General features: G+C 43.5%; 1 protein-coding gene across 2 annotated transcripts; it reads right to left on the reverse strand.

The window, feature by feature from the left end:
* Window positions 1-4,433: 4,433 nt before the first annotated feature.
* taok2b (TAO kinase 2b) lies at window positions 4,434-23,046 on the reverse strand. Of its 2 annotated transcripts, XM_061094585.1 has the most exons (20): window positions 22,537-23,046; window positions 20,209-20,349; window positions 18,795-18,866; window positions 18,617-18,718; window positions 18,273-18,318; window positions 18,075-18,171; window positions 17,674-17,787; window positions 17,124-17,215; window positions 16,885-16,978; window positions 16,359-16,440; window positions 15,825-15,992; window positions 14,991-15,197; window positions 14,311-14,528; window positions 14,028-14,205; window positions 13,689-13,817; window positions 13,316-13,519; window positions 12,515-12,754; window positions 7,415-7,627; window positions 5,902-6,084; window positions 4,434-5,375 (listed from the first exon to the last, which is right to left on the reverse strand). In XM_061094585.1, the coding sequence occupies exons 2-20, from the start codon at window positions 20,338-20,340 to the stop codon at window positions 4,434-4,436; spliced, it is 3,513 nt and encodes a 1,170-aa protein (XP_060950568.1). In that variant the 5' UTR covers window positions 20,341-20,349; window positions 22,537-23,046. The 2 variants fall into 2 exon arrangements, with proteins under 2 accessions (XP_060950568.1, XP_060950567.1); XM_061094584.1 differs by lacking the exons at window positions 4,434-5,375; window positions 5,902-6,084; window positions 7,415-7,627 and having other exon boundaries at window positions 8,659-12,754.

Here is a 23,046-nt window from a genome sequence, read left to right on the forward strand (position 1 = left end):
AGCCCATAATGATGATGTCAGAGTCAGATATAGTACAAGAGGACGAATAGCAGCTCAGCACACACACACACACACACACAATAGATGATGAGGATTATGGTCTGCATTACATAAATACTGATGAAAAACAAGCACATAAACACAAACAGGATATGACATAGTGGAGGTACTGACCTGAATATAATTATAATCTATAATAAACTACAGACGGTTCCTCCAAGGCCCCGTATGAAACCACATTTAAATTCACTAGAGACAAATTTATATTTGCATCTGCACCAAATAAAATTAGCCCCTTAAACATGGATTGTTTTTTTCCATCCAAATCTACGACACTTTTTTGCGTAATCCTGAAAACAAACAAATGTAGACACAAACATAAAGGAAATAAACCAGAAAGGTTACTGGGATAATCCATTAATCCAAATCTACGACACTTTCTCAGTAAAAGCAAGGAAAATGTTGAAAAACGCCCAATTTTGTTAAAGAAAATGTAAAGGTAGTTTTTGCGTAATCCTGAAAACAAACAAATAAACAAACGTAGACATAAACATAAAGGAAATAAACCAGAAAAGTTACTGGGATAATCCATTAATCCAAATCTACGACACTTTCTCTGTAAAAGCAAGGAAAATGTTGAAAAACACCCAATTTTGTTAAAGAACATGTAAAGGTAGTTTTTGCGTAATCCTTAAAACAAACAAATAAACAAACGTAGAGATAAACATAAAGGAAATAAATCAGACCGGTTACTGGAATAATCCATTAATCCAAATCTACGACACTTTCTCAGTAAAAGCAAGGAAAATGTTGAAAAACGTCCAATTTTGTTAAAGAAAATGTAAAGGTAGTTTTTGCGTAATCCTGAAAACAAACGATTAAACAAACGTAGACACAAACATAAAAAAAATAAACCAGAAAGGTTACTGGGATAATCCATTAATCCAAATCTACGACACTTTCTCAGTAAAAGCAAGGAAAATGTTGAAAAACGCCCAATTTTGTTAAAGAAAATGTAAAGGTAGTTTTTGCGTAATCATGAAAACAAACAAATAAACAAACGTAGACATAAACATAAAGGAAATAAACCAGAAATGTTACTGGAATAATCCATAAATCCAAATCTACGACACTTTCTCAGTAAAAGCAAGGAAAATGTTGAAAAACGCTCATTTCTGAAAATGTAAAGCTAGTTTTTGCGTAATCCTGAAAACAAACAAATAAACAAACGTAGACATAAACATAAAGGAAATAAACCAGAAAGGTTACTGGAATAATCCATTAATCCAAATGTAGGACACTTTCTCAGTAAAAGCAAGGAAAATGCTGAAAAACGTCCAATTTTGTTAAAGAAAATGTAAAGCTAGTTTTTTTTGCAAACAAAATCTTGTATCTGCACCAAACAAGAAAATTCTTCCCTGTGGAATTGGTTAATTAGTTTTTGCGTAATCCTGAAAACAAACAAATAAACAAACGTAGACACAAACATAAAGGAAATAAACCAGAAAGGTTACTGGGATAATCCATTAATCCAAATCTGAGCTCTGTCAGCTTCTGAAATGTGAATATTTGTTGTTTATTTTCCAGGTTTGTAAACTGAACATCATCAAAATATCAAATTAAAACATGTGTTTCGTTTAGGCTGCGAAGAAATTGCAACAAGACATTTTCGTGAGACGTATATGGACCAAATACTTTCCTGAGAAATTGAGAAAATGTTGAAAAATGATAATTAGTTTCATTACACCATCTTATTTTAATTCAGCCAGTTTACAGTCACACATTCTATTTTGTTCCGGCTCTATAATAAACATCTAACTGATATTATCAAAAGAGCGAAGTAGATCAAATCCAGACGAGTTAATGTGTTAATATCAATTTATTATCTTTATTTTTTTTAAATTACTTTAAAGCACCCACTTCTTTTCCAATACATGTGTCAAGACCCTTCCTCCTTCTCAAGCTTGGAATCGCTCGATTTGAATATTTAATAATAAGGATTTCACCCCCCTCCCCCACCCGTCCCACAAAGAAAAGAAAGGTAAACAAAAACAAACTCTGCAAGTCACAGATGAGGCTTTGTTTCTTTTGCTGCTTCATCATCATCATCATCTTCATCCTCAAGAGCCTCGGACACCGTCTACAAACACGACCAAACGGATTTCCCAACACGGAGGCCGCCCCGAAGCAGCCAGTCTTAGTTTATATAAGGAGTTTATGCATGCACTGAGATTCCAACCAAGCATAAAGTAGTAGGTTATACAGGGAATTGTCTTGAGCTGGTGTTTCTGAGTCATACAAACAGCAGGGTGATTATCATTTTTTTGTGTTTTTTCCTCAAATAAAAACAACAATAATAGTAAAAACAGACAAATAAACAAACAAGAGTCCACTTGTTCGTGATCTCCTTCAAGTAAAAGTCAGCCCACGGGAGCCGGGCCTGTTCTCCTGCTCGTGGATCACTGAGTGGTCGTTTCTTTTCTCCGTGTGAGGAGGACGAGCCGCTCCGGTCACTGCTGCTGCTCCGGCACACCAGGCTGCAGCCGTCACAGCCGCTCAGTCACGCCCGTCTCCTCACGTCCTCACACACGTCCTCACCGGCTTCCTGCACGCCGTTCCCAACACGGATTGTCCGCTCTCTCTCATCCTCTTCCACTTTCTTCCTTCCAGAGCATCACTTTTTCTTCCTCATCCGAAAACAATCAAATAAAAAACGTAAAAACCAGCGTTTACATTCCTGTGGCCAATTGTAAAATCTTCTTTTGTTGTTGTTGTCTCTACGAGTCCAGAGGAGGAGGTCAGAGTTCATGTGAACAGTGGGGTGTAGGAGTGTCTTTTAAAATTCAACTGCTAAAAAAAGTGGTAATATAACTAGACTTTACCGCTCGACACACACACAAATAAATCATTAACAATTATTAATAACCCCTTATTATTAATAATCATTAATACCTTGAACACACACCATACCTGACAACGCAACAGGTTTTTTTTGTCGTCAATTTTTTTCTTTTTACAGTCCAAAGTGGGCCCTTCGCTTCTCACAAGAAAAATGTGAACATGATTACAACAACAATTACATCAGGATTAGTTATGGTAATATCGACACCTATAGAAAATGCGGTTTGGAGTTGTCGCTCTAAATCTTGAAGTCAATACTCATTTGAATATATCAAAATTACTATCGTTATCGTTGTTACTCTATAAAACCAAATGACGTGTTTTTTTTGTTGTTTTTTTTAATATTCCCATAAATATGTACAGTAAAGATCCAAAATGTGGGACAGGTGATCTTCGATGCCGGTGAAACTTGGACGGGTACGGTACATTTCAAATGTGTTTGGTCATATTAACAAATGTTTTGTTTATTTGTACATCTATCTCATGCATCGGAGTGAGACACTTAATGTTGTTAGTTGATACTCAATATGTCACGGATGCCAGAAAGCGTTTTTCTCTTCCTCTTCTTCTCTATTTTTGTCGTCCCAGCTGCATTGGAGAGTCTCTCGCCGTTACAAACATTCTGCGTTTATCGTATTTATCGGTTTTACATCATCCTGCGGTTGTCAAATAAAAATTCGGATGGCACGACATCCCTTTAAGAACCCCTTAAAGGCATAGGTGACGTTCCGAGCAACTTGTTTTTTTGTGTTTTTTAATACACTTACTAAAAAAAAAAAAAAAGAGAGAGAGAGAAAACAACAAAAACATCAACAGTTGTAAATCAATAAAAAGTGTTTTCCAGTCTCCACCAGGCTGAAGACTGAAGTTCCCCATCCTTTCTGATTCTGCCCTTCTTTTTCCTCTCCGGAGCCCAAGTTGCGAGTGCTTTCTAGATAATATCTGGACGCTACACACTACATACAAGTACAGACACAATGCCAAGGAAACATTATCCTTTGTAAAACTTCCCCCCTGTCCTCTCTCTTTCTCCATTCCAGCATAGAACATCATAGAAGAAGACATGGCTGCCGTCCCCCTTTCTCTCTGCAGCTCTGGGAGGAAAAAAAAGGCTAAACGTCTTCTCCGTTTACACGTTCCTATCTCACTTTTGTACAGGCTATAACAAAGATAAAAACATTAAACACAAATCGCCTCGATCCAGAGGTTTTACAGGTGGTTACATTCCTCCCTCCCTCCTTTTTACACCTGTGAGAACGGGAGGAAACCTCTCGACCCACCCTGAGTCTAAAGACGCAGGTTGCAGCTCAATAATGTCAGTTTGGCCTCTCATTCCTTTGCCTTCCCGTGCACAAAGAGGAAGAGGGTGATTCCCCACAAATCCTCTGCATTCCAGCTCCAAGGAGACTTGAGATGCTTCCAAGAAAGAACGCAAGGCAAGGCGGCAAGCTGAGAGTATTGAGATGCAACCTGTGATAGCTACCTTCCTAAATCCACCCCTCCTCCCTCGTCCGTTCTCTCCCTCCTGCCGTCTAAGAGTAGGAGATGTGGGAGCCGTTAGAGATGTGAGACGTGACCGAGGTGCTTCGGCTCAGGACGCTGTCGCTGGCCGCGGAGCCCCCCGGCCCCCCGCCGGACGCCGTCCTCCTCAGAGGCTGGGGGCTGTTCCTCAGGGCCATCAGACTCGGGGCACCACGCACAGCCAGCCCGCCGCCCCCGTAGATCCCCCCCTGCGAGGAGGAGGAGGACGAGGAAGAGGAGGACGGGCCGGAGATGGAGGGAGGGGCGGGCGGCGGCGGAGGTAGCATGGCCAGGGACTGAGAGGAGGAGCGTGAGGGCAGGTGATGGGAGAAGGGCAGGGGGTGTGGGTGGGCCAGGTCACCGCCGGAGCCTCGCACCCCGGCCCACTCCCGCTCCCTCTCCTTCTCCCGCTCCCTATCTCGATCCCGCTCCCGCTCGCGGTACAGCTGCGGCGTGCTCTGGTGGTGGTAGTGCTGGGGCAGGTGGTGGCGCTGGTGGTGGGAGGAAGACGAGGAGGAGGAGGAAGAAGAGGAGGCAGACGAGCGGGACGAGTGGTGCACCTCCCTGCTGTCCCGGCCCAGCCCCAGGGCCATGGCCAGGCCGTGGGAGGAGGAGGAGGAGGACTCGCTCCTGCGGTCCCCGGCGCCGCTGCCACTGCTGATGCCGCTGCTGCTGCTGCTGTTGTGGCTGCGGCGGGAGTGCTGCTGGGGGGGCATGTTCTGCGGGTGGATGCCGTGGCTCCAGTGGCCGGCGGAGCGGGAGCTGGAGGGGGGGGCGTTGGAGTAGGCCTGCTTGGGGTAGGCCTCACTGGGGATGCCGGTCAGCGCCATGTTGCTGAAGCCCAGGCGCAGGCTCTCTGAGTCGAAGGACTCGATCTCCATGGCCTGGCGCTCCAGGAGGGTGCGGATGCGTTCGGAGCGCTCGTTCTGCAGGGACAACATCTCCTCCTCGATCTAGAAGGGAAGAGGAAGAGAACACAATGTCACGGCAACCAAAACCTAATTACTGTTAAACTTCAGACAGAAAGTTCTGTAACTGAAGCAGCCGTTCTACCACATGGTCGTCCTTAGCTTATGGAGCCTAGTTGTCCTTTGAAATGTTCATTAATTCCACTTTTCTTTTCTCTGGGACATCTAGTGAGTGTTCCCTTGTGCTGGGGTTTCTTTGGCCATGAATTTTTATTAGCCTTATCTTTAAGCTAACATCGATGATGGGTCCTTTAAGTTTGACTCCATGTGCAAAAGAAGTTCGCCCGAAATGACCGAAAGCTCCAGAACAGCCTGTTACAGAGATCATTAAAGGTTCTAAAGGACTGAACATAGAACAGCAGGAAGTTAATTCTGTATTCTCTAAAGCGAACATCAACTGTCTTATGTGACCTTACTTTCTCCGTCTTCTTGTCGTCTCCGTCTGCCTGAATTAATTCCTAAACTCACCAAATTCTTGCACAACACATTAAGGAGATTATCTGTGTCTGACCCTCTGCTCCAGCAGGGCGCGGCGGATGGACACCCTCTGCTCCAGGTCCTTGACCTCCCTCTCGTGCTGCGTGTCCGTGTGGATCTTGATCTTGCTCTGGTAGGCGTTGAGCAGCTCCAGCTCCTGTTGCAGCTGCATCCGCAGCACCTTGTACTCCGCTTCCTGGGTTTCATCCAATCGCAGCTAAGAGGCAGAAACAGGAGGGAGCGTGAGGAAAGATGCTTTTGGTACAAACGTATGGGAAAGAGATGTTGCTTTGGTGTTTGTCGAGGGTAGAGGAGGAGAAGCTCTGACAAACGTGAAGAAAAGAGACAGGGAGATGCAGAAGAGAGAAGAGGAGGATGAGGAGTGAGAGATGCAGGTGGTTTGTTTATTCAGTGTTTTGTCTTGTTTGATCAGTCTGTGTCTGCAGATATTATAAAGTATATTCAACAGGCTGGAAATTAAACATAAATATAAGTACATATATAAATACATAAATAAGGTGTTAATGTAGTATATATAAAATAATCAAATTAAATTCCGATCTAAAGTTATTATTGTACTGATAAACTAAAATGCTAATACAATTTTTGTAATATGTAAAAAGGACTAAAGTAAACCAGAATAATATTCCTCAATGTGACTATAGTTGAGGTCATTGTGGATTTTGTGGTGCCTGAAACAGATGAAATCTATATTTGATCTTTATTTAATTTATTATTAGTTGTAATCGTTGTGTTGGAGAACTTCCCACAGAGACTTTAACCACGACAGGAGCTGATGTGCGGACAAACAAGGGCAGCAGGGATTTGGCTTACTGGCCCGATGCCGTGTCAGGTTATTAAAGATGTCCAGGACGTTATGTCACTGAAAGGGACAAGATATTTAGTTTCCTCCCATCTTCTCCTTCCTGTTATATTTCATTAATTTCATCTATTTATAAGCCTGGAGATTTATGTGCATGTTCTGGTTCCCACGCTCACACGTTTATACAATAATTACAGACAGGCAACTTTTTTTTCTGCACCAATTATACTTTTATACTTTTAATCAGTTGTTATTGAGACTTGTCCTAAAACTTTGGTCGGAGAGTTAGAAAGGACTTGAAAAGTTTAATGTGAGAGCCAGGTTTTGACAAATTATTGATAATTGGTGGGTATTCTTTAAAAGCTATAATATAATGTCTGCTGTTTCTGAACCTCAAACCCATTTTCTTCAGTGAAGGTGTCAGATTTGACCGAAGCTCTCGTCTCCACTCTCCTGACACAGACCAGCTAATGATGATTTCTCCCACATCTTCAGGGAAAAGGATGTTTCAGGAGAGGACAGTGAAATTGCAGGTGAACGTGGTTTGCTATTGAAGTGGGATCTGTGGGTTGAGGTGCAGTTTAACACTGAGGGACCAGGAGGAGGCTGGTTGACGGGCAGACAGGCGACAGTCGGACGGGCAGGAGGACCCCCAGGCCAGGCACAGCAGTGGTGGTGGTGTGGTGCGAGTGTGAAGTGAACGACGACTCCTTGCCTTACTCACAGCCTGTGTGGACAGCATGTCATTGATGGAGTGGTCATACTGCTCGGCCAGGATGGCCAGCTTACGGGTCTGCTCGTCCTTCAGCCGCTTCAGCACGGCCTTGTGGTCCGACTTGGGCGTGTTCTCTAGCAGGTGGTTGCGCAGCGCCTTGTACTGCCGGGTTTGGATCTTACACGTGTCCTGGAACTGACGCTTGATCTGAAGCTCTTTGGACTGGAGGAGAGAGAAGAGAGATGGAGGCGGCTGCGCTCAAGAGCTCCTGGGGTTTTTATAGACGGACACGACGATAAGATATACGGAAAAACAGAGAAGAAACTCTAATGGTGAAGAAATTAAAAAAGACAAATTAAAGGAAAGACACCATCACCACCAAACTCACTAACGTTGCCTTTGTCTTTTACATATGTTGTAATTCTATTAGCATTATGAAAGTTAACCACATAAAAAAACATGTACGTATTAATTTAGCTGAAAATCCAGGGGATGGTTTAACAGCAGGATTGAAGATTTAAAGCCCCTGAAAACTGGGTTAAAGAATAATCATGTTTTAAATTCTGACTTTAATACTTAATTACTTTAATTAAGTAAAAGTTGACATGTGGAAAATCTGTCAGCAGCAGTTTAAGAGATTAAGCAGTTCACTTGATAATAACTTAGAACCAAGTCTCTGAAACAACTCTAGTCTTTTCCTCAAAGAAATAAAAACAAACTATTGTCTTTATGATCGTCAGTGAAGATGAAGTTTCAGGTTAGAGGCGTGAAAGTCTAAATTGCCTTTTGCATTGAAAAATAATCTGTATTTTTATCTAAAGCGGTAGTTTTTTTTACTTAATTCTTTATGATGAACTTTCAACATCAACAAAATATAGAAACATAATAATCTAAACTTCTTTCAAAAAGTTTTAAACACTATACGGATTGAAAACAAACATCTTTGGATGATCTAAATCTCTTTTCTTTACTTTCACGCACTAAAATTAAAGACAATATATTCTGCATCCCCCAGTTCACATAATTAAATCTCAACTTTTAAATATTGATTAGCAAAGTGGCAGATTTTCAAACAGAGGATGGGAACAACATGACAAAGGAGATAAAATGATGATACAGGAGGAATGATGAACAAAATGAAGAGGGGATGTTTTTCTTAATAAAATAATATTTGTCCATAAATCAGGGAAGAAGGAAACAAATGAAGACGTGATAATAATGGAAACAAAAAATCATAAAAACAAACAAGACAATGAATTTACACACAAAAGAATTTATTTTTTGTGTAAAGAAAAATCTGGACGTATGACAAAATATTTTTCTATGCCTGCGAGCATACAGCCGTACAGTATGCCAACACTCGTGCAGCTGAAATGAATAAAGAGGACAACAAAATGGCTGCCAAACAGAATGCAGTACTAGTCTTATAAATACTGCATCAATTAAATATAAAAAAAAAAAATAACTCAATGTGATATAACTCTGTGGAAACTCAAAACACAGACGGTGTCACAACAAAAACAGAATACAAACATGTAAACATACACAGAGGAACAGGGAATAACTGGAACACAAATGTAAATCAATGGCAAAAAGACAAAACAAATTACATTCAAATAACAATATTTGTAAAATATTTTTCTTTTAAAATCTAGATTTCCCAAATGCAAGTTACTCGTAAAAAGAAGTGCCCGACTTCTTTGTTCCCCCCCCCCGGGTCCTGATAAAGTTAAGTTTGAATGGTTCAAACGACACCACTTTTGTTTCCTTCGATATAAAATCTGCATTTATAAGCACTGGTGCATTTTCCTGTTCCACCAGACTTCCCTTGTAGACTTGCACATTTTAAAATCTTCATTTTCCCCATTTCTATTTCTATGCACGACACAACTGCACATTTCAGCCTGACTATGCTTTTTTCTTCATCTCAATTAAATGTGCACTTAATAGCATTTTGGTTTTTCATTCCAACAATTTGCTTGTTTCTTTTTCGGTTTGACTGACGAAGAGCTGGTTGGTTGATTGACATAAATCTATCGGCAACCCTTTATATTTGGATAATTGATAATCAACTAATCATTTAATGTTTTCATGAATGTTTTAAAGCAAACATGGTGAAAACATACAAAAACCTTTTCTGGTTCCAGCTTCTCAGATCAGACAATATTTAATTTATCAATGTAAACTCACTAACTTCTTTGGTTTATGGACATTCATAAAATTTGAATAAATCAACCAACAGATTAATCAATGAAAATAATCATTCCTTGCAGCCCTAAACTGGGGATCTGCTCTCCTGTGTTGTTCTTTGAGACGCTGCAATATCTGGATCTCTTCATTCACTTTCAGTAGTTTCATCAACCTTTGGACTGATTTAACGATTGCATGTCTCAAACGATTGTCTATGGCTTCATATCAAATAGCTTAGCTGCAATATTAAATAGGTTTTAATTATATTATAATACTTTTACTACTCTGAGTAAAACTACTTTCTTATGTGTTCACTCTAAATTCAGGATATATCACTTCACAGCCGACTAGTTATCTAACTATAGGCACTCAACTGCTGTAGATTTATAGGATGATTACGAGAAAAATATCTAAATGTTTACATAGTAAATCATAACAACATTACTGCATAAAGGGCAATAAAAGTAAAAGTAGTTTTTCCAACTAGAATCTGAAAGATAATGATTCCACGAGCTGTCAATAATATCTAATAATGTCTAAACCTGAAATAAACTTTACTAGTCCTATTAAAGTAAGATCCCCTGTTAATTGTTTCCCACTTTGATATCTCAAAGAAACCGAATTTCAAATATCAGACGTCTTACAGTGGTCCCACGTCTTTCTGCTTAGCTTTTTATTGCACTTATAAACCGACTGAGTTCAGGCTAGTGTTCAGCTTGATGTTAGTGAAATTATTAAGCATCTTTGTTTTCACAGTTTTGAACTTTGGGGAGTGAAATGATCCTGAGGCCCTGAAACTATGCCACACTTTGATATTTGTTCCCAGAACTAAGCGACCCCATCAAATAAGACCACTTTAAAAGGAAAATTAACCATTGCACAAAAACGGTCTTAAAAATAACCATAAAAACATTTGTCTTACAAATTAAGAGCAAAATAAAAAATAAAAGAAACTTCAAAGGAACTTTTACAAAAAGCACAATAATGAAATGTAGAAATTTCACTGTGGTTGGTACAGTGACCGTGGGGTCAGCTGCATGTTAACGCTTGCAGAGCCCAATGATTCAACAGTACTGCTTGTGTGCATGTGTATAAAATCACCTCCAGCCAGCGCACACAGATGTACAGATGCATTTTTGTACTGGGTGAAATACACCTCATCTTTGAGAAATGTGACCAAAAACCAGTCAGGGAATCATGTAACAAAAGACATGTGGGTCCAAATCAAAAAGACACAAACAATGGTCCAACAATGGAACATAAAACACGATCACACTCACACATACACACACACCAGCAGCACACATTCCCACTCAATCATTCGATTTGTCTCTTTCACTATCTCCACGGCCGAATCTTCCCTCTGACAAACCTCCCAGAAGAAGTTCGCCTCAACCCAAACTCCCACCTGGCATCCTCTCGAAACATCCTCTCCCTCTCCTCCCTCCTCTGTCTCTCCTCCTCTCTCCTCCTCCTTTCCCCCTGTCTTCTCTCCCGCTCCTCCCTGGGCAGCAGTCGGGGCAACCTACTCGGGCTGTGCTTCCTCAGGAGACCCAGAGATTGGAGCCCGACCCGAACACTGTCTGGCAACTTTTGAAGCGCCTGTCCGGCTAGTTTTAGCACTACAGAATTAGCAAGATCTGCCAGGACCCCGAGGGGGCGTCTGGTAAAACGCTTCACCCAGAGCAGGCCCTTGGCCCAGGGAGAGGTGATATTGCAGCGAGCTTGATACTCTAACGGTAAGCTCTTCAGGGGGACCGGGATTTGGGACCGACGCACACCCCAGTTGCGCCCTGCTTTGGGAAACATCTCATAGAGGCTCCGCTCAGCCATACCTCCTAAGACTGACTGGCACATGGCGAACAGCGGTCTGGGGAGGCGGAAAAGGATTCGCATGCAGAGACGGTTGACTTTGCGTGGGGCGTGTTGGAGGAAGTCACGGGCCGGCCTGACAATCAGCACCACCACCAAGTAGAGGGAGAGGAAGAGAGAGGGGGAGCTGAGGAAGGAGGCCGAGATCAAAATCATGGGGATATAATAAATCCCCAAACTGAGGGAGAGGCCTAAACTGAAGAGGCCGCTGGCCCAGAGGCTGAGCGACAGGTACGTGGACAGAGACAGAGAGCAGCAGGAACGAAGGAAGAGGTACGAGAAGAAGAGCGACAGTAGGGCGAGCTCGGCAGAGAGAACAACAGAGGCCACCGAGGGAAGAGGAGGGGAACGACGCAGGGAGAGGAGGAAGATGGAGAGCAGGAGCAGAGTGAGGTTGGAGGGCTGAGCGGCAGCGGAGAGGGAGAGGAGGAGGCAGATGGCGTGAGAGAAGAGAGAGGGGAAGGAAGTCTGGGAGGGGGGAGGGGGAGGAGGAGGTGGGGGGATAGGTGTGGGCTCCAGCTCCTCTGGTGTTACGGGGAAGTAAAACTCAGAGAGCTCATCAATCTGCTGCTGATGGAGGCGTCTCCTTTCTAGGGACTGGAATGAGATGAGATCTGATGGACAGCCATCGGCCACGCCCCTGCCCTCCTCTTCCTCTTCATCAGTGTCTACCTGTACAGTGTTACTGGGGTCCTCCTCGTACTCCCACTGCACTCCCTCTACTTCCCTCACTTCTATACCTTCCTCACTGGTTTTCCAATCCTCCTTCTCACCCTCATCTTCTCCGTCTTCGTCTCCCTTTGGTTTACTCTCGTCATCCACCTCATCTTTCCTCTCAAGGACATTCACTCCTTCCTCCTCCTCCTCTAACACTTCATCTCCTCTGTCAAGCTCAACATCATTTATCTCCTTAGCTACCGCCTCCTTCTCCTCTCCTAACTCCACCTCCACCCCCCCTGCCTCACTGTCCCAGCTGCTGCTCGGCCCCTCTGCGGTCGGGCGCTCTCCCTCCTCAGGAGACCCCGGGCCCTGGGTGCTCTCACTCACTTTGAGGCTCTTGGGCTGCTGGCGGACCTCCACCGCGTGTTTCTGACGCAGCTCCTGCTCACGCCTCTTGTTGTACTCCATCTGGTTGGTGAGCTCCGTCTGGTGCTGCGTGCGTATGAGCTCGGCCCGCGTGTGCTGCACCAGCCCCAGCTGGCGGAACTCCAGCTCCTGGGTGGACTCGTGGTGACGCAGCAGCATGGCGCACTCCAGGTCCTTCAGAGTCTGCTTCTTGTTCAATTCCTGGAGAAGAGAGAAGGATGAGGAGGAGGCCTGAAGGAATTCTATCAAATTGAATCCATCTAAAAACGTTTTTCGGTGGAATTTCATTATCAATCCATCACTGATCTGCCAATCAAAAGCAAAGAGGTACAATTAATATACTATTCACCCCAAGTCAGTTTCTTTTCGATCTAACTCCTGAAGGCATGTACACAAGAGACCAAGAGCACTTGTTACATATATTCTTGATGACTGCTAGGAAAATGGTGACAATAAAATGGTTGAATCCACAGCCACCTACAGTGGCACAGTGGAAACAGAAGCTGAGGGAGGTGTATGGAATGGAGGCTTTAACTGCTCAATTACAATTAAGGTCTGATGTTTTTGAGAGGAGGTGGCTACCTATTGCAGGATACCTCTCTAACTGAGGGGAATCCTGTGGTACGATGGAATGTCTTAACTGTCCATTTATTTATTTATTATTTTTCATCAGTCTGTCATATATAATTTGTGATGTTGTCAAGGAATGTTTGTGTTTCTCTTCAATAAAGTTCTAAAAAAAAAGAAAAAGCAAAGAGGTACCTCTCGCAGCAGGTCCTGCTCCAGGTTGTGGCGTGCCAGCACCAACTTCCTCTTGTACTGGCGACACTGGAGCTCATAATACTGCCTCTGCCGCCGCAGCAGGCCGGCCTCCTCCTCCGCCTGGAGCTGCTGCATGCACTCCTTCTGATGCACCAACCACTCCTGCTTCTCTCGCTTCGGCGTCGACTGGTTCTCATTCAGTTCCTACAGCGGAAACACAAACTATGGTATTAGAATAAAATGAAAATGATACCAGATACCTGTTTTTATACTGTAACTACGATGCAGTTTGTTTTGAAGTTGCAGGAGAGTGATCACGGTAAATTTCAACAAGGAAGCTGTGTTAGTCAGCTGACTGGTGACGTAGAGGCACCTCTTTGAGCTGCTCCTTGCGTTGCCGGTACTGTCGTTTCTGAGACTCCAGCAAACCGGTCAACTCCTTCTTTTGCTGGCCCAGAATGTGCTGCTGGAACTTCTTCTCCTCGGTCATGACGGCCTTTGTCTGGAGAAAACATTCATTAGGAATTTACTGCATGTGACAAGATGTCCCAACAGCAGCGGACCTTGTTACTCGTCATAACCATGAAGTAGTGATTTCTCCTCCGTTATTCTCTTCCCGTTCATTCCACATCTTAAGCCACGAGCTACATGACCAACTATTCTGTCTGTTCTCTCCTCCTCACTATCACTCATTCATACTTCACCAGCTCACCTCCTTCTCCAGAATAGCCTGGTGCTTCTTGGTGAGCTTCTCTCCCTCCATTGAGAAGCTGTTCCTCTGATTCTCCAGCTCTTTGTCCAGTCTCAGCTGGTGCTCGTCCATCTCTCCCTTCAGCTTGTTCTCCAGGCCCATCAGCTGCTTCTGGTGCTGCCGCCGCATTCGCTTGTACCTGTGACGAGATGCAGGGAGTTAAATAAGCTTGAGGGACTTTCTGCTTCGACCCGACCTGAATACTGTTATTATATACTAACAAAGTTTTCGCTATCCCTCTCACCCAGACATCTGCTCTCTCAGGGCCGAACCCTGCTCATGTTCCTGAATCTGGCGAGTGACTTGCGAGGCCGTCCTGATGGTGGCGAAATGGTCTCTTCCTCGACGACGCCTCCCGCCTCCTCCTCCACCTCCAAGGACAATAACACCACCAGCAGAAGGAGCTTCTCGCTGTGGGTCAATCTCGGGCTGATAGGGATCGTCGTAGATGTTGTCATGGCTCTACACAGCGGAGGCCAAGCAGGCGAAAACAAAAAGATGAGAGGGAGAGCATGAGTAACAAAATTATCGGCAGAACAAACAATGAATTTCCCCACCTTCTAATCGTAAAACAACTCATCCAAGGACTGAAAATGAACTACATTGGTCATTTAACTAAATCTGTGGCTAAGTGGAAATCCACCCAAACGTACAGCTTCTGCTGTTGGTCTGTTCGCCTGTTATCATGCTGTGAGGTGATTTTCTGTTTAATCTGTAGGTGGCCAACCAGGTTTAAACTGGTGCTGCTATAACTTTATTTTTCTGTAGGTGGTGCAAGTTTCCATGTGCTCAGCTGGTCAGATGATTACAGAGTGAACCATCTGTGTGGGGAAACTATTTGTAAATTTCCAGGATAAGTGTGATTCAAATATCCTTCCATGACTCACACAGTGCTATGATGCATCTGAATTGATGTGAACTGACCAGGGGTTTGTGCAGGACGGAGCTGTTGGAGGTGACGGTGTGCTCTCCCTCCTGCATCATCACCATCTCCCCGCTGTCGTCGGAGCCGTCCGCAAGGCTGTTGACCGAGCTGCTCTGGGAGCTGGCGCTGATTGACATGGATGGCAACGAGTGGGAGCTCTCCATGCTGTTGACTGTGCCGGTGCGAAGCATATACTGCTCCCCATCCTGGTGTTCAGGAAACAGTGAAGAAAATAAGAAAGATTTTCAAAAAAAATTGAAGATATTGGAAAATGGCTACAGTGAAGTAAAACCCGTTACTTCACAGTGTGAAAGTATGAACCCATTTATATCCTATGAAAATCCTATGAAACTCTTTTCGAGCAGACTCATCGTAAAAATTGCAGTGAGACACGAGCTGACACTCTCGAAAAGTGCAGCACCACATTCTCTGAATTCCTCCATTTCCTTTTGAGGGGGGAACTGCCAACTGGAATTAAATGCTGATGGAAACAAAGGCCTTTGTATCGAGAGGAAGAGGCTCTCAGGTCACAGTATACATTAACAAGTACAATACAAAGGCAGGAGGGATGCTTAAACCCTTACAGGCCTTGGTACATGGTTTTTCTCTTTAAAATAAAAGGTTGCAAAAGGGTTTGTCTTCAAAGAAGCCGGTACTTCTTAATTTTGTTTGACTGGAGTCGTGCAAACTTTGACGTTACTATTCAGGACACCCAGTTTGTTCTCGTCTCATGTTCGTGGCAGGATATGCAATAAACCTTGCACAACTTTGAGACACTGGAAACAGTTTCTCCTTCAAAAAATCTGCACAATTACAATCTGTCCACCTCTTACCTCTTCTTCATCACCTCCCTCCGGTGCGGGACCATTTAGCGCCTCTTTGAAGAGGATTTTCTTCATCTTCCGGTACTGAAGGTTGTCCAGCTCGCGGACAGCATCCTTGGTGCGTGCGATCAGATCCATTACGACTGTCATGGGACGCTCTCTGCATAGGAAGTGGTGCTGGGGGGGGGGCGTAGAGGTCAACAGAGTTAGAGACAGGTGTGGACACAAACAGGTGAACAGTTCTACAGTAATGTTATTCAATCCTACTTTGGGGCTAGTTTTTGGAGCCAAATGATTTTGCTTCATGCTGGATGTAATTATTAATTTTCCTGGGATTCAGCTCCTGCAGCCTGGTGCTTCTCTGCCTTCATGAAGCGATTCATTTCCTATTTTCAGTATAAATTACATTTGATATTTCAGTTCTTCTATTGACAATAATCTGTCCACTGGATAAAAGCTTTACTTAATTATAAAAACATATTTGTAAGAAAGTGACAATCACAATTATTTTTCTGCCTGAATAGAAAATATCCATCCATGTACCTTGAGCAGCACATCAGAGGTAAGTCTGTCCTGGGCGATCTTCTGCAAACAGAGGTCCACAAAATTGCGGAAATAATCCGACCTGAAAATGATAAAGACGTCATTCTAAAGGAAGTTCAACACAGCAGTTGTTGCAGGGTTAATCTCTATTGAATAGAGACGACAAAACCAATGTTCTAACGATTTAACACACGTTTTTAATTTACTGTGATCTGAAAGCACCAGGGTTCAAACACCCGTTTATTGCATAAAGTCAATTTACTGCAACAGACTAATTGTTTGTCCTTAATCAGCACTTTGTCAAACACGGTTTTAATAAAACAAAATCAATCCATACACCAAGTAGAGCTCCTGGCAATCTCACACGTCATAAATACAATTAATAATATGAAAGAGCCTCAATAACATTGGCAGCTTCTTATTAAAAGAAGCATGTATAACAAAATCCTCTTTGCTTATTTTATCATATTGCCAAATATAGGGCTTATTTGCATACAAGGACAGGGACTGTTTCATCATCTCTCACCAGTGATTTGACTGCAACACAGGGCTCTCGTTCTGGGCGATGTGGTATAAGGCACTCATAGCATTCATGTTGAACAGAGGAGGCTTCCTTTCCGCTGGAAAATGAGAGAACGGCATAATGTGACAATGAGAGAGCGGCAGATGAAGAGCGATAATAAAAAAAAAAGAGAGAAGCAAAGAAGAGGGTCAAATGCTTTCAGCTTTGTGTACACAACACACACACATGGAGCCGTGTCTTACCCAGCTCTATGGCGGTAATGCCAAGTGACCACACATCTACCTTCCCGTCGTACTGACCCTCGTCCATGGCCAGAATCACCTCCGGGGCCATCCTGCACGGAGGAGACAACACAGCTATTCAGCCACTTTCAGCCTGATTCCTTTGACCCTGGACTAACAGGAGCACCACCGGATTCACTGTTATTTCAAACGTCTAGTAACCTATGAATTGTTGGTTTATTGTGTGATTTAATGTTATAGAAAATAGCAGAACAAACTCAGGGACCTGTATTGTTTACCTGCACTAGAAGTTTAGTACACAGTAACCATGGCTATTACCTATAGATGGAGAAATCTGTAACAGATTATTTTTTAATAAGCTAAGAATGTCGTGCACGTTGGTGACTTCTATCCACACAGGGACAATTCTTAGTATAAATGTATTTGGCAGAGCTGTTGTGCACAAACAAGAGAAAGGTACAAGCTTTGCTGGGTCAACACATGGAGTGATCCTTATGAGTAGCTGTTGATGAGGGTGACACTGTGGTGGGTGAAAAGTTTGGCATCTTACCAGTAGGGTGTTCCCACAAAGGAGTTGGCTGGAGCGACAATGGAGGCCGAGCCAAAGTCTCCCAGTTTGACCTGACCTGGCTCTGTGAGCAAGATGTTTCCTGCCTTCACATCCCTGAGAGAGAGAGAGAGAGAGAGAGAGAGAGAGAGAGAGAGTGACGTGATCAGATCAGAGAAAATGACAAGTCAGGGAAATTGTGTTCGAGTCAAAACAAACAGACACGAGAGAGAAAATATATCGTCAGATGCACTTGAACGTGCGTGCAGAAATATTGTTGCATAAGCTCCTTTTAGGCAGCTCACTTTGTGCTTTCTCCTCTGTATTTGTTTTGTCTCTCGTAAGAATTGTGGGGGAGGGGATGAGAGCAGATACAGATCGTGTGAAAAAAAATGGCGCCTTACCTGTGAATCATGTTGTGAGAGTGAAGATACACCAATCCCTGCAATGCACCGTGGGTTATGGCAGCTATTTCCACTTCCTGGAGGGGTTTCTTGTGAACTGGGTGACGAGAGATGTTCAGACGTCAAAAACCCAAATATAAAATTAACTCATTAATGTTTTTTAATTACTAATTTGTGTCATCGTTCTTTCTCACTTACCTTCTAAGAGGTCGGAGGCCGAGCCCAAGCAGTACTCCATCACCAGCTGTGAGACACGGGGGTGTTTAAGTTAAAGCGGGAGAGTTCAAGTGTAAAAACTGTTGTTGAGCTCAGGTGCAGCTTAGAAAAAGATTCAAATGGCCACTTCAAAACGAAGGTGGGACATTTGCTTCCAGAGAACAGACTCATCTCCTAGAGTCGGCATTAGATTACATCAGTCATGACGTAAAGTAAGAATATATAACCGTAAGCATTCTCATACATGATTTGTTGTAGGGTTTTATAAGTTGTTAATGATTTAATATATGTTTTAATCTAGCATAATTTCCTCCAGTCACACTTACCCATGCTGTGTGCTCTCTCAGGTAGCAGCCGCGGTACTCGACTGTGTTGGGATGACGCAGTTTCTGGAGGAACTTCACTTCCTTGATGATATCCTGCCATTTCTGCAACATGAAACATCGATGAAAAAACCTCAGAGATGAACTTCTAGGACAGAAGCAGGGGGAGAGTTTCTCCTACCTCGTTGGACTGCTTGCCACTATAGGACATCTTCTTGATGGCCACCACCTCATTTGTGCGGATATCATGGGCCTGAAGTTTGGGGAAAACAGACAATAAATTACTTCTTTCAAGTCTTCCTCAGGTTTAATTGAACAGTAGAAATGCCCATGATGATCTTTTCTTTCTTTTGACGTGGACGAGAGCACAATCCTGCATCCTCACAACACAACGGAGAACTCTGGGATTAATGAACCGTTTTACATCAGGCCCTACAAAGAAATCACGACAGCATAAAACAAGGTTTTCTGCTGAGCCGCCTCCTCTCTGCTCGCGTCCCTTCATCCATGACTCGCTCCTTTAAACAGGGCTTTTCATTCCCCACTTACAGGTCGTCTGTGACTAAGAACATGTTTCTACCTTTATAGGTTTATCCACCTGGTATTCTTATAGGCAATACCATCAATAACTTCTCTGCCGTCTCACTGACAGACACCATCATTCTTCCTCTGTCTGTCAGGCCTTTCCTCTGCTTACAGGAGCTTTTCTTCAGAACAACCACTCCGACCGTGACCTCAAATTAAATGATGTGAAAGTGCAGCAGCTCATTTTATCTATGCTGCTTTATTTTCCACATCAGTGCAAGTTTTTTGGTTGTGTTATTTCCTGAAGTGACAACCTGAAACAGCTGGAAATACAATAAACGGGCACTGAGAGCTGCCTCATCCAGGAGTTATTGTTTTTTTTGATTATATTATTATATATATTGACTATACAGATGCTATTTAATTTTAATGGAAATGTGTGTCTCAAATGAGCAGAACCTCCACAATGTCTTATTTGGTCAAACCAAGACTATTATTAATAAGATAACGATTTTATATACTTGTTTACTTAAATTTCTTATGTTGTGTAATGACAAAACTGTTTTAGCGTCTTGCTCCGAACAGTTGAACAAGACTTATTATCTAAACTATTTTCCAGGTAGCCCTCCCTGTGGAGTGCATGATACCAACATAAATCAATATTGCATAAGCCTTTAAGCAGACCACTTTGAAGAGCTTGCCAGAGGAATGTGTGTGTGTGTTTGTGTGTGTAACTACAAAACAAGTCATTTTGGGCCAGAATTCAACATCAGATTAGAAACTGCCAAATAATTAAATGCCATTAATCTTATCATAGAGATGCAATCTGTATCAGGGAAGCATTAGCTGCTGAACCTAATTGTAGTTATTCCTCTGTTAATTTAATGACTATTTTCAAGTTACAAACCATTCTAAAACTATGATTTACAAACATATACAAAGCAAACAACTATTAAGACCTACAAGGGGAAACCAAAAATGTACTTCAAATTAATGTGTTGGCAAAAAAGACTTGTGGCATCGATATTCCATCACCTTCACAAACCCATACACCGGGGAAAGCAACTTACGAAGTAAACTGCTCCGAAGCTCCCATGACCGATCTCCCTCAGGTCAGTGAAGAGCTTCTCCGGATCCTCCCTGGAGAACAGCTCAGCCACCTCCGGGTCCTTCAGGCTCCCGGCCCGCACACTCGACGGCATGGCCAGCGCCTGGTGAGCGTGGGAGAGACACACTGGGTAAGCGTCTGCTATTCTGAAGAATTACCAACATTTGTGTTGGAACCGTGAGGCGCCAAGGAAATATGGTTCAGTCTATCACATGTAATCGACACATTTGGATCTCTTGAGGAAATTATCTACGTTGCTCTGCCTTAATATTTTATTTATTCATTCTTTAAATCCAATACTCTTTAGATATCTCTGGATTTACTGGTGATCATCTTCTAGTTCAAAGCTGCAGTACATGTGTTACACTGAGCATCTTTCTAAACACACTTATACCGTTTATTATTTATATCTGTGTGTTTTTTTTATTAATGCTGAGTTACTCTGTAATATCAAATGGCTGCTGTTACTGCTGATCCCTCCAAAAATCTTTACACCACTTTACAGCTCGATAGAACGTTTCCACTCCACAGGCTCCAGCCACTTATATGAATCAATACAGAGCTGATCCCTGCTCGACGTCTGCATTTCAAATGAATACGAATAAAAAATGCAAATACGTGTTCATATGGATGGAAAAACATCAAAGTGTCCATCAGCTACAGACCACCAACCATCCATCCGTCCTCCCCCCCCACCCAACCAGCCATCCACCCATTACATCCACCTGTCTCTTCACCAGTAACATAGTCTTAATTAGGCTGTATTTTTCATATTCAGATTAAAGCGTGTGGAAAAAGGAATTCTTGTTTTTGCATCACATCAGCTTTACAGAGATCAGAATATCTCACAATGACTGATTGAGGATCGAGCATCTTTAAGCTTTGGAAATTCTCTCTTTAATAAGTAATGTCATCCTCTTCCCTGGTGTTGAAGACTTTCACATATTTCACATGTTTTTCATTATATGCTACAAAAAGTAATATTCCTCTCACTGATATTAGGTAACAACTAGGAATAGAAGGTTCAATATTTTGGCAGGATTCATTTCTGGTCTGATTTCCATTATTACATCAAATAAAGGTGTTAGAATAGCAGAAACATAAGAGATAATATTCATGATGAGAATCAAACTTTACAATGATATAAGTGCAGAACACAGCCTCAATACTGTATTTCTGGTAAATGTTATGACAATACAAAAAGCAACGGTCGACAAATTTTGGGGGGAAATGACTACACACGACATTTCACACCACCAGAGGCCAAATTTCACAAAGTAAAAAGCAAACTGCAAAGAAGTCTCGCAGGCAAACGACCGCACAGAGATTACAATTCCAGATTTGTTCTTCTCGGACCCAATTTCATGTCTTTCCTGGGTCTGCAGGAAAAAGATCCTCTTTGAAACCAGAAAGTCTGTGTTCAGCGTTTGTGACAGACTGCAGCCGAGGTTTCCATTTCAGGTTCACATTTTTGAAATGAGAGAGAGAGATGCTGAGACTTTCACTAAAAATTTGTGGGATGCACCATTTGCCACGTTACCAGTGTCATCAGGATTTTGCGGAGAGATTATTGTAGAAATATATATATATATGGGTGTGTATATAGGTTAGAGAGATGATCTTGCATAAAGACACGATTGATGTATATGTTGCCTCTTCCTCAGTGAGTCGGATTGAGATCTTGCTTCAGGCTGCACACACACACACACACACACATATATTTATATATAAATACACATACGTAACTACTGAGCTTTATAGCACAAGAACATTTTGTTTCATGGCCTTGTTGCTGCTGTCAAAAGAGGAAGCGTGTGTTTCCCTTTAAAACGAGAAGTTCTTTGTATCATGCAACCAAGCCTGAAGCAAGCTCTCAATCACACAATCACACACACACACACGGAGACAACAAACACAAGATGATCTCTCTAACCTACATAGAATGTGAAATCCTCCTGGTGCTGTGCAGGAACCCCCCGGTGGAGGAGAGAGGAGTCGAACCCTGGACGTGTCCTCTCCATCAGTCTCATGCACAGGGGTGGGGGGGGCTGTTTGCACTTGGCTGGTCAATTAGGTTATATTTGCTCTGACCACAGGAACGAGTTACATGTAATTCAACAGCAGACAACAACACAACTCCAGGATCGAGTGTTCCGGGCCAACAACAAGCCTGCGAGTCAGAGTCCACCTCCCCGGGGCTGGAGGAGGAGGAGGAGGTGGCTGCTGCCTCCTCCTGCCACCCGGGCTGCAGGACCCCTTTTCCCGCTGAATGATTTATAACATGTCTTACCGTGGCTGATGGGATCCAGCTAGCCGTGAAGCTAGCTACCCGGCCTGGCAGGAAACGGTCTGTCCTCGCTCCCCGGTCCTCGGCGCCGCTGTCTACTCAACACCAGCGGACCACATCGTGTGTGTCCTCGCTTGTCCTCGCGGTCCTCTCCATCCCGCCGCTCCGGGTCCCGCGGACAGATGTCCCCCCTGTCCCCCCGCTGCACATGAGCCCAGCGGCGGCGAGGAGAAGTGACAGCTCGCCGCTGACAGACCGGGGGAGAAAACCACAGGCTAGCTCTGCAGTTAGCCGCGATGCTAACCGAAACAAGCCGGACCCGAGGAGCCGCCCGCCCGCTTCTCAACGAGAGCCCGCCTCGCTAACCTCCAGGGCTCCGCTCCGCGCTGCGCTCCGTGCTGTCATCGCCTGGATGTCGTCCCCGGATTTCACCTCCTGTCGGATCTTCTCCCCGGTTCACTCGACTCCCATCCGTTTTTGTTCAGGACTTCATGATGGCGGAGCGGGGCGGGA

This window comes from Limanda limanda, chromosome 21 (genome assembly GCF_963576545.1).
Source record: "Limanda limanda chromosome 21, fLimLim1.1, whole genome shotgun sequence".
In the NCBI taxonomy this organism is placed as follows: Eukaryota; Metazoa; Chordata; class Actinopteri; order Pleuronectiformes; family Pleuronectidae; genus Limanda; species Limanda limanda.